Source organism: Lissotriton vulgaris, chromosome 4_1 (genome assembly GCF_964263255.1).
Source record: "Lissotriton vulgaris chromosome 4_1, aLisVul1.2, whole genome shotgun sequence".
NCBI classification, from domain to species: Eukaryota; Metazoa; Chordata; class Amphibia; order Caudata; family Salamandridae; genus Lissotriton; species Lissotriton vulgaris.
In genome coordinates this window covers 1,701,707,003-1,701,722,620 of record NC_141691.1, presented here as the reverse complement: position 1 = coordinate 1,701,722,620, position 15,618 = coordinate 1,701,707,003, and the positions used below count along the sequence as shown (strand labels likewise).

Below are 15,618 nucleotides of genomic sequence, written 5' to 3'. Positions count from 1 at the left end.
AAGATCATGTTCACAGGCCCTGAGAATCCTTATAACTAACACATCTCAACCAATAATATTTAGTGTTAGTAGATTCTTGCATTCTGTCTTTTTCAAAAGGAAACAATTGGGCCTTCAACTGTAATTGGGGTATATCTTAGAGATAGTATCGGTCGATATTTAACTAATCAGTGGGGGGTACATCACTGATTTTTACTGCTGCTTGTGTATTGATTGTTTTTATTAAGATATAAATTATCTTAGCTAATGGTTTCAAGTTCCATGCTGTATTGACTTTAAGTTCTTTTAACTGTAATGTATATGTATTGTTTCTTTTATGGCAGCAAAGCCGAAATAAATAATTTTTTTGACTTGACTTCAACATGGTCACCTATTCTTGTTTTTTGTTTTTTGTTTTTTCTCATTTCTCAATTTTTTTTCTTTTTTTCACAATTTTGGAGATCTTTGGCTCACATTTCAGCAGTTTATTCACTTCATAGTTCTAACATTGCCCTGAGAAACATGTATATTTGGCCTGCATGTCACTTCTGGACATCACATCGTTGTTTATCATGTTCAACAAACAGCATTATTTGTTATTGATTTAACATTTTTCAAGATATTGATCTTTTGATTTGGCAATCATAAGAATAATGATCCTGACATGACATATATAAACAACCATTTACAATGCAATGGTCTCGGCATTATTAAAGGTAAAGCTATTGGCATTGCTCATGACATTTTTTTTCATTTTCTTTTAAAACATAAATAAATGGTATTGTCATTTACAATGGCAGTAGGTGAGCATTAGACAGTAGTAGAGAGTATTCCCGGACACTCTCTAATGCTCACCTATTGCCATTGTAAATGACAATACCATTTATTTGTTTTTTTTTAAAAATGGAAAAAAATGTCATGAGCAATGCCAATAGCTCTACCTTTAATAATGCCGAGACCATTGCATTGTAAATGCTTGTTTGTTATTTATTTTGTAATTGAAATTGTTAAAGTGCTGTGCCGATTACAATCTTTTTAAAGTGTTGCTCATCTTTCCTGCTTTTTACTGCTTCATGTTTTTTAAATTTTCGTGTTTAACTGTAGAATGCTTTTTCAAAATTTACAGATTTAACAGTTACAACATCACAAACCAATACCCTGGTTACTGCCAATATATGGTCTGGCGAGAACACTCATTCAGAAAACTCGAATGGTAAGGGGAAAGGATCTTTAACTTCCTAGCTCATGGTATGGATCTGGAAACAACCCTTACATCGCATGCCATTACCCAGCTTGTCGTTACAACGCGAATGGCTTGTTGCAGGGGGTAGAGGGTGTTAGATTTAACAATAAGTCAGAATCAAATTCACTTTGGCTTATTGGAAACATACCATCATTGATTCACATCACATCCATACACATACAAACAAGTATCACCAACGAGTGTCACAGAAACCCAAAGCTAATATATAAATGTTTTATTCAATGGATCCTTTCTCATATATAAAAACATAAAAAAATACTGTAAAACAACAAATCAATTGTTATCAAGTAAATCAGTTATTCACATGTATGAAATAATGCTCATAACATTAAAAAAAGAGAGAATGAAATTAACAATAAAAACACACAAAACACCCACCCAATTGTCATTTCAGGATCAACACATTATAGTGTACTGTTATTGTTTTTCCAATCAAAACCAATTCGAGTGGGTGCTTTTAAGTAGCGACGCGCGTCAGTGAAATTAGCTGATCCAACCAACACTTCATCTAATATGAAAACATTATATAAAACCAAGTTTCAGAATTCATCGTTTCGATACATATTAATTACATCAATTTAAATATTCATAAATTTCATATTATATAGACACAATACAAATTTATTATACGTAAACTATATAGATATATAAAATAAAAAAATAAAAATAAAAATATATATATATATATATATATATATGTGTATATATATATATGTATATATATATATATATGTGCTATGAACATACGATGGAACAGTGGTAACATAGGGTACTATACCACTATTGAAAACAACATATACATATTTTTTGGACACTGACTTTTAGAAATTAGTTAAAACTGTGACTACAATTATAACAGTGTACATACTAATAACACAATGCCTTAGTACCTAATGTTAAGAATTAAGTGCTGAAATTGCTAATGTCATTATCATGTAAAACAATCTTTTTTTATTTTTCATGAACTACCTCTCCCACAATGCACCCTAATAGCCAGGTGGGATAAATAGTAGACATAGTAGTATGCTCACTTACCGTGAACAAAGCCTGTCTCTAGACTGAAACGCGTTGGTCTGAGTTTGGAGCAATAAATCACCTTTGAAACTGAACTGGAACTGTGTTGTGCCGCATCTTTCGTGTCCAATTTTTTATATATATATATATATATATATATATATATATATATATATATATATATATATATATATATATATATAGCTTTGGTTCACACAACCCTTGGTGATTAACAAAACACTGCCACAGTCACACAACCATTTGCAATCATATCTTTCGAATATTAACACCAAAATGCTGTCACGCAGCTATAGAGGCTTACCCACCAAAAGTGGTGATACTTTTTTTTTAGGGGATCTGGCTCCTCCAAGTTAGTGTACCTTCTCTCACGTGTATACCACGATTGTTGATTAAAATAAAGAAGAGAGGAACTCTCTGTTAACCTAAGGTGGCTGATAAAAAAAGAAGCACATGTATGGTTGGCCACCTAGTCAGTATATAGTGTGGCCTAAAACAAATGATAATATGCCCATTATTACCTTTAATTAAATGGTGCGTAGTGCAGGTACAAACAAACCTACCTTGAGTGATGAAACTGGACAATCTCCAGGTATATGAAATCTCCTATTGGCACCCACTTCTCCTTAACATGAAGCCAGTTACCACAACAACAGTCTCAATTTGAGATTCACCAGTGTGATAAGTGAGAAATCAGTCCACTATCTCGATCTTGAGGTGTTTGCGGCAGGAGGTATCATTCAAACCAAGCTCTACCGCAAGCCGACGGCAGGAAATGCCGTTTTGCACGCTGCCAGTCACCATCCCAGATCCATGATAAAAAACATTCCTTACGGTGAACTTTTGCGCCTGAAACGAAATTGCTCAGCACACAGTGGTTTCCTACAGGCACAAAAAGGAGCAGTCTCTAGATTTCTAGAGCGAGGCTATTCGAGAACATCACTTTCAGAGGCCTCTAAAAAAGTGGAACTCACGAATAGAAAAAATCTCCTGGTGGACAAAAACCTGAGAAAGACAGTGGAGCCAAAACCCGTGACAAGAATGATCACGACCTATAATATGAGATCGAAGGAACTGGTCCAGATCAACAACAATTGGCATATTCTGAAAACAGATAGTGTCCTGAAGAACAGAATACCACCTAGACCAGCAATTACATATAGGCGTTGTCAATCCTAAGGCGACCATCTTACAAGGAGTCACTACAGGGACCACCCTAAACAATCCAGATCCAAACCTATCCAGGGTTTCTACCCCTGCATGCACTGTAAAGCATGCAAATACAGTCAGAAAAAGATCAAATATGAAGGTAGACCTAATGACCCCCGACCTACAAGAACTATCAACAAATTCCTGAACTGCAATTCGGAATTTGTGATATATTGTCTTGTCTGCCCGTGCTCCAAGAGGTATGTTGGGAGTACGATCAACCCAGCAAAAAGGCGCATCTTGGAGCACATGCGTGCCATCACCAACAAGGACAAAAATTACCCGGTGGCACGCCATTTCGAGACCCACCATAACAGCAACAGAGATTTACTATCTTTCTATCTCATAGATCAATTGGAAAGACAGGAAAGAGGTGGGGACAAAATTAGAACTCTCAGGGCAATGGAGTCTAAATACATTATTGACCTCCAAACAATGAAACCGGTGGGTCTCAACAATGACGAAGAACTCTGGGTACACTTGGATTAAAATCACAGTGGGGTTAGCTGTAACTAAAAGAGTAGGAAACACCCAAAACAAAACTATGATACCATCATCTGCCAATCCTTCCCATACGCTTTATGTTCATTTGACTATGAAATCAGTATAACTTGTACTAGGGAGGCCAATGCCCATACAGGGCAAGACCAAAACAAACATGCCCATACAGGGCGTTATAAACAAGTGACTTGCGCAGAGTACGTACAACAACGTAGAGAAAGTACACGGTGTGTAAAACCAATAACATACAAATGTTAAACTTATTAGCAATTGGTATAGATAGTTATGTAATGATTTGTATCATACTCGCAATTGATGACAACTCTTATTGATCTTACCAACCCTAGAAGTGTAATGTTCAGACACCAAGCTTTTGTGTATATATATGAATTAATTGTTTCTGCTATATGCAACCCTTTCTTTCTCCAAACAAGCAAAGCATTTCACGAAAAATCACATGGGGTTTCCCCGTTGTTTTTAACTGCACGAGCACTTTAATAATCGCCATTCTCCTTGTACTTATGTAAAAGACTATATACCTGCACACTACAAGATGTCTGCCACATTTCCAACAAGTTTTGGTTTAGTCCTCTTTTGATGTTAATGAAGAGGTGGAGATATAATGGCGTGTTTTGTAATCCACTTTGACACTGAGGAAGCCGTTTCACGGCGAAAAGCGTTTGTCTTTTTATGGGGTAGGGGGTCTGCCAATAAATCCAGTGAAATTTGCAAACAAAACAGGTGATGGACCGAATGTGGATCAATGTCACACATTCACCCCAGTCCAAAGATCTGGGCCCAAATCCATTGTTTTTTTGCACTCCACACCACCCTGGGTTAGACAATGGCGATATGCAAATCAGCTCTGACCCTGTGCCCCATGGGAACAGTCCAGTCCGAACTACAAAAGCCATGTCCTTCCCAGAACGGAATCAAGCATCCGAGGACCGGACCGGTTTCGAGGTAACACCTCTCATCAGCCCGGCTAGCTTGACTCCAAGTGGTGTGGAGTGCCTGGGACCCACGTCTGAGCATCCCCAGCGCACTTATGTCGAATTTGCAAACAAAACAGGTGATGGACCGAATGTGGATCAATGTCACACATTCACCCCAGTCCAAAGATCTGGGCCCAAATCCATCGTTTTTTTGCACTCCACACCACCCTGGGTTAGACAATGGCGATATGCAAATCAGCTCTGACCATGTGCCCCATGGGAACAGTCCAGTCCGAACTACAAAAGCCATGTCCTTCCCAGAACGGAATCAAGCATCCGAGGACCGGACCGGTTTCGAGGTAACACCTCTCATCAGCCCGGCTAGCTTGACTCCAAGTGGTGTGGAGTGCAAAAAAACGATGGATTTGGGCCCAGATCTTTTGACTGGGGGAATGTGTGACATTGATCCACATTCGGTCCATCACTTGTTGTTTTTGCAATTGCCGCCCTAAGTGCGCTGGGGATGCCCAGACGTGGGTCCCAGGCACTCCACACCACTTGGAGTCAAGCTAGCCGGGCTGATGAGAGGTGTTACCTCGAAACCGGTCCGGTCCTCGGATGCTTGATTCCGTTCTGGGCAGGACATGGCTTTTGTAGTTCGGACTGGACTGTTCCCATGGGGCAACAGGGTCAGAGCTGATTTGCATATCGCCATTGTCTAACCCAGGGTGGTGTGGAGTGCAAAAAAACGATGGATTTGGGCCCAGATCTTTTGACTGGGGGAATGTGTGACATTGATCCACATTCGGTCCATCACTTGTTGTTTTTGCAATTGCCGCCCTAAGTGCGCTGGGGATGCCCAGACGTGGGTCCCAGGCACTCCACACCACTTGGAGTCAAGCTAGCCGGGCTGATGAGAGGTGTTACCTCGAAACCGGTCCGGTCCTCGGATGCTTGATTCCGTTCTGGGCTGGACATGGCTTTTGTAGTTCGGACTGGACTGTTCCCATGGGGCAACAGGGTCAGAGCTGATTTGCATATCACCATTGTCTAACCCAGGGTGGTGTGGAGTGCAAAAAAACGATGGATTTGGGCCCAGATCTTTTGACTGGGGGAATGTGTGACATTGATCCACATTCGGTCCATCACTTGTTGTTTTTGCAATTGCCGCCCTAAGTGCGCTGGGGATGCCCAGACGTGGGTCCCAGGCACTCCACACCACTTGGAGTCAAGCTAGCCGGGCTGATGAGAGGTGTTACCTCGAAACCGGTCCGGTCCTCGGATGCTTGATTCCGTTCTGGGCAGGACATGGCTTTTGTAGTTCGGACTGGACTGTTCCCATGGGGCAACAGGGTCAGAGCTGATTTGCATATCGCCATTGTCTAACCCAGGGTGGTGTGGAGTGCAAAAAAACGATGGATTTGGGCCCAGATCTTTTGACTGGGGGAATGTGTGACATTGATCCACATTCGGTCCATCACTTGTTGTTTTTGCAATAAATCCAGTAAAGTAATCACCAGCTTGGAGTGCCGTCTGCTTTCTTTGTATCAAGCGAGCGTGTATCGAGATATATATATATGAAATCTCCTATTGGCACCCACTTCTCCTTAACACGAAGCCAGTTACCTGTTTGTATAAAAATCAATGTCAGCCAATATCTAAGTGTGTTTATATGTAACTTGTGCCTCACAATCCTATTAGTATGCTAAAAGCTCATCTCATGAACAAGCCTTCCAAGCATATATCCTAGTCTAGTGTAAAATAGCTAAGACGGCCGCGATCCCCTTGCATGAGCTGTTAGTCTATAGGGACATAATGAAGGTTAAAAAAAAACTCATTTTCAAATTGGGTAATGCGGGCCTCCGAGAACCACCCATACATGCTAATCCCCCAATCACAAAGTGTGGGGTTTCACCCGGCCAAAATAGCCTCCAAGCGCATTATACACACATAATAATATGCTAAGCCAACTATAAAAGAAACCCCACAGATGGTGGCAAGAATCTCAAGCAAGGGTAAATATTACCAAAAACTCCCCGTTACTGATACTCCGTCATATGCGGGCACAATTCTATCAAGATATACAGGTCCCAGACAGCCCCCCGTATTTCATAATCACCGGGCCAAAATAGCACCCCTGTGGCGTTACAAACACATAAAGTTATGCTCCACTTGCTATCATTGCAACCCTCCCGGGAGTGACAAGAATCTAAAACTTGAACTAAAGCAGGGGTTGATAACCACAAACACTCCCTGTCAACTAGGGAGCAATGCTGCCCCATATGTGGACATCAGTCTGTCTGCGACCCGACTCAATATGCGAACTCTAAGGGTCCCAACTGCCTGATACATAATTACCAGACAGTACTTGCAGGAAAACTCACCAGGACTGAACAGCCTCATGGCACCCTCCGGTCACTGGTAGTTGCACGCAAGAAACCGGACTGCGCAAGACTCTCTATGAATACGCCCCTCCCATCATGGATTTTAGAGATAGAAAGGGGATTAGTTATTAAAAGCGTGACCGCCATCTCTGAACTGGTGCTAGGTAATATACAGAAGCTGTCCTATTTCTAAATTAATTTGACACCGCCATCTTGAACTGGTACTGAATATTTATACCAAAGACTCTCCTATTTTAAAGAGTTTGAAGAACAAACCCAAACCTTAGGATTCATGTTTTAAATTGTCAAATATATACTGGCCACCGTCCATATTTAATAATCAGTACTCTCCAAAGAGAATCATATAGTTTTCATGTTCCCTAATAAAATTTACACAAAGTATAGAGAACCACCATCTTAATTGAGGAGTTTTTTGTGGTTATTTATTTGTCTGACGTATACATCGTGAATATAGCCCCTTGTATAGCATATACCTGAAGAGGAAGCCCTGGGGTACATAAAGGCAAATATTTATTTTAAGATAGGGAACTATTTATGTACTATATTATGGATCACAGTAGTATCACAAAGTGGTCCCAAACTCGGATTCTACCTTACCAGTTTTTCCATACATCTCTTGAATTTAATCCCTGTCTTATAGTATTTAAAATTGATATGTACCATTGTTCTCTGGCCTTTCTATTACCTTCCATATTACCACCTCTTTTATTGATAACCACTTCTTCTAGAATGAACCACTCAAATTGGGTCTCTTTGTGCCCACATTCTTGAAAATGAGACACTAGTGGAGCATTTCATTTATTCGTTTTGATTGCTTATTTATGTTCTTTTGGTGTCCTGTCCCTTTGATAAGGAGGACCCCTCTCTTATTTTGAGTTGTATTTAACTCCAACACCTTCCCTACTGTTGCACACAATGGAGTTGGAATGGTAAATCATACTATTCCAACTTCGAGCCCACCCCTGACAGCAAGTTGGGGTAAAGATTTGTGTTGTAATGACATGTGTTGTAACGTCATACAACTGATATAAATCACATCACATCACACAAAGTTCTCTTTACCTGGTATTTGTCTACAGTCTCTCTTAATGCAACCAATATTTACATGCACTGCAGTGTTGCCATGGAGGCTTTTTTGAGCTATGGGTGATGTTTCCCATTGTTCACAAGTTTACTGCTGCATTTAGCATAATTTTACTTGCATATTAGGCTTTCTTATAGAGAGAGTTGGATAAATTACAATTATGACTTTTGTATCCTAGTCCCATTTCAAAATGTGCTAGTGTTACAATATTCTGAAAGCCATCTAGCAGCAGATGTCTCACCTTTAGAATATTCTCCAGAAATGTAACTGTTTCCGGAAACTTACTAGCAGTAACTGTGCACCAGGAGATTGCGCCATGCAATCCAGAAATGATGAGTGGGCATGGATTGGCAATACTCCCTCAAGCTGATCTCGGATATGGCTGCAGAGCTTTCTTAATGTCTCTGAGACGATACCTCCAAAAAGGAATATTGCCCCCAGAGATGACTGTTTTTAATTCCTGTTGAGACTGCCACAAACAAATGTCTGTGATGGATTCCCATCTGGTGTTTCTGTGGTGCCTGTGGTCAATGAACGACTCCAAGGCCTGTGGCCAGTGTACGCTGATGGACCCTAAGGATATTAGAGAACAGGAGGCAAACATTTAAGTCACCAAGCATAAGAAGACTTCCCTGGGGCTGTTCCAAATCACACTCTGCGTTCAAGGTTCGATCTGTGTCCTGTGCCTGGAGTTGACAGAGTGCAACAAAGACTAGCCTGTGGAGCTACTCTGAGTCTTCAGGTAAGCATAATAAACACAAGCAATGGAAGCAGGATTCTGCCCTTTGCAACACTCACATTCACCGTTGGAGGTCAGGTGTACCAGTGTTCCCCGTACCTCGATGAATGCCTATTGAAGGCAGGCTTGCCCCAGCCAGTAGTCGGCAACCTCCATTTAGGAAAAGGGAAGATCAGAGGTGGTCTCTAGCGGAGTCCAGGTTCCACATCAAACTTCTAGGGCTGAGAGCCATCCACTTGGCATTGAAAGTCTTCCTGACATCCATCAAAGGGAGGCTGGAACAGGTGCTCACAAACCACACCACCACCATATGGTACTGCTACAAACAGTCGGGATGGGGTCAAAGACCCTGTGCCAGGAAGCCTTGCACCTCTCAAAATTTCTGTATCCCAAAGGAACTTTCCTTGTGGTGAACTACCTGGTAGGATCATTGAATGCGCGGGGGAGAAGCTCAGCCATCGGCGCATAGCAGATTGCGAGTGGCAATTGTACCCGGAGGTGGCGCAAGGTCACTTCTGCGAATGGAGAAAACCTTTGCACGCTCTCGACAGTGGCAAAAGATCGAGCAGTGTGAGCAGTTCTGCATGTTTTAGTTTCCACTGTCTCTCTCACTGAAGACACATTGCACCTCTGCCAGTACCACCCCTGCCCTGAGTTCTCAAGAAGATCTAGACCGACCGGGCTAAGTAATTTTAGAGACCCGGCTTGGGCACAGAGAGTGTGTTATCCAGAACTCCTGGGCCTTTGATTGTATGTCCTCCGATCAGACTGGCCCTCCAGGAGGACTTACAGTTGCAGCAAAAATACAGAGTTCTGCACCCAACCCTTTGCAATCTCCACCTTTATTACTGGAGTTTGAGCAGCGACAGCTGAATGCCTTCGAACTTCATCCTGAGGTGGTTGATGTTCTCAAAGTAACCAGTCCTTGGATGAAAATTGTACATGTATGTTGTTGAAACATATTTGTTGTTTGGTGCAGCACATGCCAGCTTGGCCCCCTTCAAGCTAATTATCTGATATTTTGTTGTTTTTATTGTCTCTTGCCTGCAAGGCTTTGCTTTGGGGGCTGTTGAAGGTTATCTTTCTGCCTTTTTATGGTTGCCAAATCTGCCCTCTTTGCCGCTAGATGTAATGCGATTTTTTTAAAGGACTTCAATACTTCTTGCCCCTCCTTTCTCCCATTTTGATGCCCAAATAGGACCTTAATCTGGTCCTTACTGACTTGATGTGCACTCCATTTGAGCTGTTTCACTGCTGCCCCTTACAGCTTCTTACTTTCAAGACTGTGTTCCTCATTGCCATCATATCAGCACAGCATGTCAGTGAGCTTCAGGCTCTTATTGTTAATCCATGAAAGACCACCATCTTCCCAGACAAACTGGTTCTGCATACTAGAGGATTCTTTCTGCCAAACGTTGTGATGCCATTGTACAGTGGTCAGACTGGCGTTCTCTGCTCCTCCTCACTCCTCTAGGGAGGAAGAAAGACTCCATCGCTTGAACTCCCAGAGAGCGCTGAGCTTCTGCATAGATAGTTTCAAAGTATACCGGATGGACGATCACCTCTTTTGCTGGAGTGAAAAAAGGCAAAGCTAAGCAGAAGAGAAACATCTTCCATTGGATTGTGCTCTACATCAAGAGGTGCTACGCATTGGCTACAAAGAAGCCCCCATAATAAGTGCATGCTCGTTATACCAGGGCCAAACCTGCTACTGCTGCATTAGCTTGCTGTGTCCCTTTTCTAGACATATGCCAGGTTGCTATGTGGCCATCCCTCCATCTGTTCACAAAGCACTACTGTCTGTACAGACCGGTTCGCATTCACAGGTTTTGCTTTAGTATCTACTCAAAAGGTGAAGAATCTGCAGCTAGAATTGCTATTAGAAGAACAAATTACTTTCCTTTGGTAGCAATCTTTCTGGTAGAAACGTGTATTTATCACCAGATTCCTTACTGAACCTACTCGTTCTGTGATTGAGATCTATCCATTAATAAGATCCCAAGTATAAGAATCTGCACACCGGTCACAGCAAGAGCTAGTCCTCTGACCTTGTCAGTGTAACTGCTCTCCCCCTCACAGTTCCACCAGTGAGTGGTGCACTTGGACCCCTGAGCTTTCTGTCTTGCTGAGTGTTCGAGGACCTCCCCCACCCGCAGACTCCTGCCTGCACCTCATCCCTGGTGGTCCGGTGGGAAAGCACTCTGCTCTTCTGCTTTTTTCTGTCTCCTTTTTTCTCATCTTTGCTCCCTCATTACTCTTTTTGCTCAGTTTTTTTCCTTGCTCTTTTTCCCTCACTCCCCACCGCTCCTGCCCCAGCGGCCCCTCCAGAGTGACCTTCCCGCCTCCTAGCTGACCACCCTCCCGACCCTTACTTAATGGCGGCGGCTGCGTGGCAAGAAGAGCTACCACTGACCTGGTCAGTGTGACTGCTCTCCCCCTGCGCAGCTCCACCAGTAAATGCTGCAGTCTGAGCCCCTAAGTGTTCGAGGCCCTCCTTCACCCGCAGGCTCCTGCCTGTGTCATCTCTAGTGGTCCAGTGGGAGAGCCTTCTGCTCTTCTGTTCCCCTTTTTTCTGTGCTCTCTTTTCTCCTCTTTGCTCCCTCTTTTCCTTCTTTGCCTTCCTTTTCTCTCTTTGCCTTCCTTTTCTCTTTTGTCCCTCTTTCTCTTTTATTCCTTTTTAGGTTGAGCATCAGCACGCATGCGCTATCTGCAAGACCTGCTGTCATTAATAGAACCACTCTGTTCCCGCCTTCTGCTTACCGTTGGCTCATTCCAGCATCATTCTTCTTTGCAGCGTCCTGTTTCGTTCTGGCAGCCAATACCTCACTTCCTTTCAGCCTTCTTTTCAGCTGAGGAGCACCAGTAAAGTATGGTGCGCATACGCATGCCTTCTTTATCTCCTGTTTGGGAGAACTTTCTTTTGTATTGATTCATCCGTCGTCGCTGCTTGTTTCCTTTTACTATGTCTTACCTTTTAACTTAGATTCTGTGTTAGTAAAGGAATAATCTGGCCTGGCATATGGGGGTATGCAAACTGTATGGCAATACAATCAGTAGAAAACGAGTTTCTATTTATTTACTTGCTACTCCCACATTTGCTTCAACCTTTGTGTGTCACACAGAGTGTAATGTTTCTTGTTGAACTAATTAAGATCCAACCTTTCCTGCTGTGGCCAAAGGTATGGTTGTCGGAGTACACAACCCTAAATCAGCTTGTGTAAGGGATTGTCTAAGTCAACCCTATACACACGTTTCCGATGGTTGAGATACATCGAGCGTTTGTCAGGATTTGGGTCATCTAGACTACTTTATCTACCCTGGATGCCTAGTTTAATTCAATTGGAAAGATTTAAAGGCTGACTGTTTAACACATTTAGAGAATATCAGGTTGTCTGCGGAATTGTTAATACCGACTTGTTTTTAATAAAGATCCTTATGTTCGAGGCATGAGGGCTGCTGAATTTATATCTGTTCATAGATCGCCGCCTAGTGTTGGGTCCGGATGATTGCACATTGTTGTCCTGGAAGAGTCTTCGAAGTATCACGAGATAGGTGGCTCCTCCCCAGGACTACAGTGCGCATGGGCATCCTCTCCATCCCCAGATTGTTTTTTTCCGCCATTGGGTTCGGATGTCTAATCTTAACTCCAGTTAGTTAACTTGTACTCTTTCTATTCCTAAGGCCAAAAGGCCTTCTTAACGTCGGTATTGTATCGTTCAGTGCCTAGCCCTTTCGGTTCTTCGATCGGCGTCGAAAGAAGATTCTCTCGACTACACAGGCCCTGACTACATCGACGATGGAACGGATGCCGTTCAAGCGGTGACGATGGAACGGACGCCGTTCAAGCGGTGCCCCGTTTGTCATTCAAAGTATTCGAACTTGGATGTGCACCCAGTGTGCAATACCGGTGTGTCCCCTGACCACGACGAGTCGAAATGTTTCGCCTGCTCACGGTTCCGATCAAAAAAGACCATCAAACTTCGACGCGCAGCACGGCAGTCGGCCCAGCGGTCGGCACCAGCGCCTGCAGACCTGTTCGATGCCGGGGACGAGGAACTCTTCCAGGATGAAGAAGAGGCGGAAGACGGCGTTCCCGAAGAACTGTCGGAGCAGGCGTCTGAGCAGGACTCCAATTTCGAGATGGACGAGCCAGATGAGGAGTTCGCCCACGACCAAGGCGTCGTCGAGGTAGGGGACGACTATCAGGCCCTTGCGGCCGTTGATGACGACTCCGGTGGAGATCCGAGTCCGCTCGCAGTTCCGGGGCCTATCATTAACATTCAGCCCTCTCCGGCTCCGGTCGAGGCATCGCCGAAAGGCCTTAGCCAAGATCCATCCTATCGTTCTACAGCCCCGCGACATAGCCAGGCTAAGACCCTTTCGAAGGAGCCATCGGTTGATTCCGCGAAATCGAAACCGAAACAGACGGAGCATAAATCGAAACCGAAACTGCTCAAAATGGTGGTCGGTTCGACGTCCTCCTCGAAGGCTGTCGACGACCCTTTGATGCCGAAGATACCTGTCGGCGCCAAGACTGGGGCTTCGAAGCGGGGTTCGGCCACCAAGACGGGCGCCTCGAAGGCCTCTGCGACGGTGCCCGCGTCGACTACCACACATGGCGAGAAGGGCAAAGGACTTCCGTTTGGAAAAAGTCTACAGCCAACCCTCTCGGGGCTCAAGACTGGGCTGGCTAAGAGGGTCGAAGCCACGGGCAAGGACGCCCCGACTTTGTCGTCGACGCCCAAGATGGAGGCGTACCGCGCCGGGAGCTCGATTCGACGCGGTCGAGGGAGCGGCCTACACAGGCGTTGAAGAAACCCGAAACGAGCGCTTCCGGTTCGAAGCTTGCGGACTCTACGCCACTTAAGTTTGGCCTTCCGCCCACGGCCCGTCCAAAACAGCTCGACGTTTCAAAGATGGCGAAAGTGTCCTCCCATGCACAGGTCGTCTATCATGAGCCTTCTTACGACAACCAGGCAAAACTGTTTATTGATTCGGAGTCGGGCAGGCTTACCGTCCACAAGCGGAAGATCGCGCCTGAGCATCCCTTGGAAGGTTACAAGATTCCCCTCAAAAGGAAGACGGTCTCCACCACCTCTCCGGTTCTTGTGGAACCTATTCAGGACTACTCGCACCATGCTGTTCAATCTCCAACACAAAGTGAGGAGGACTTAAATGCGGACTATAGCCAAATGGGCTTCTCTTACAATACTGACACTGATCAAGATGTCTCGAATCAATGGTCAGGAGCGGGAGATCAAGGTGATGACCCTGATGACCCCCAAACCGCACCAGACTCTCAGTCCTACATTGTGAAGCCATCACCAACTGAGGACACTGTTGCATTCAATGCTTTAATTGAGCGGGCAGCCCTCAACCATGACGTCGAGATGCATGCTGAGCCAGTGGATGAGGATTTCTTGTTTGATACCTTCTCCACGTCTGAACGCACCACCAAGACTCTGCCCATGCTTAAGGGGGTCCTCAAGCATGCCACAGCCATTTTCAAGGAGCCAACCAAAGCCAGGGTTATAAATCCCCGGATCGACAAAAAATATAGGCCTGCCCCAGTGGACCCAACCTATATCAAAGGCCAGCTCCCTTTGGACTCCCTCATGGTGGCTAATGCACGCAAAAGGGCTAACTCTCAATCAACTGGTGACGCTCCCCTTCCGGACAAAGAGTCAAAAATCTTTGAAGCGTCTGGGAAGCGTGTGGCAGCGCAAGCCGCTAACATTTGGAGAATAGCCAATACACAGGCCCTGTTGGCTAGGTACGACAGGGCGCACTACGACACCCTAGAACAATTGATGCAGCACATGCCTGACATGTACAGAGAGGCAGCAGAAATGGTTATACAAGAGGGTAAACTGGTCTCCAATGCGTCAATCAAATGCGCACTGGATGCAGCAGACACTGCAGCGAGGGCAGTCAATACTAGCGTGATGCTGCGACGCCATGCCTGGCTGCGCATCTCAGGGTTTAAATCCGAGATCCAAACTACTCTTCTCAATCAGCCGGTTAATCTGGACTTCCTGTTTGACAAAATGAAAAAAGACACTGAGACGGCGAAATCCATGGGGGCTCTCCAGTCACAGCAGTTTCGGGGCGGTTCCTTTCGTCGCTCCAGTAACAGGGGAGCAACAAGAGGACAGGCTCAACAGCATTCCCAGTACGGCAAGGGCAACACGCAATCTTCCTACACTAAAAACACCAGAGGTGGATACCGTGGGAACAACACCAAAGGGAGAGGCCGCGGCAATAACAGCGCCAGGTCCTACACTCCCAACAAACAGTGACTTCATGTTACTGCCCCCCGACCATCTAACACCTGTCGGGGGGAGACTCCAGCAGTTCCTGCCACTCTGGGAAAACATCACAACAGACAGGTGGGTGAGACAACTTATCCGTTACGGCTATTGTCTAGAGCTAACCTCCACCCCCCCAACATACCCCCAAGAAACCGTCCT

General features: G+C 44.5%; 1 protein-coding gene across 7 annotated transcripts in view; it reads left to right on the top strand.

The window, feature by feature from the left end:
* The window catches only part of C4_1H8orf88 (chromosome 4_1 C8orf88 homolog), a 736,309-nt gene that overhangs the window by 432,520 nt on the left and 288,171 nt on the right, over window positions 1–15,618 (top strand). For 5 of the 7 annotated variants that reach the window (XM_086967013.1, XM_086967010.1, XM_086967012.1 and 2 more), the window contains exon 6: window positions 1,106–1,192. The exons of the other annotated variants lie outside the window; for them this stretch is intronic. In XM_086967013.1, coding sequence (XP_086823139.1) covers window positions 1,106–1,192 — 87 coding nt within the window. The remainder of the gene's footprint in view (window positions 1–1,105; window positions 1,193–15,618) is intronic. 7 annotated transcript variants of the gene reach the window in all.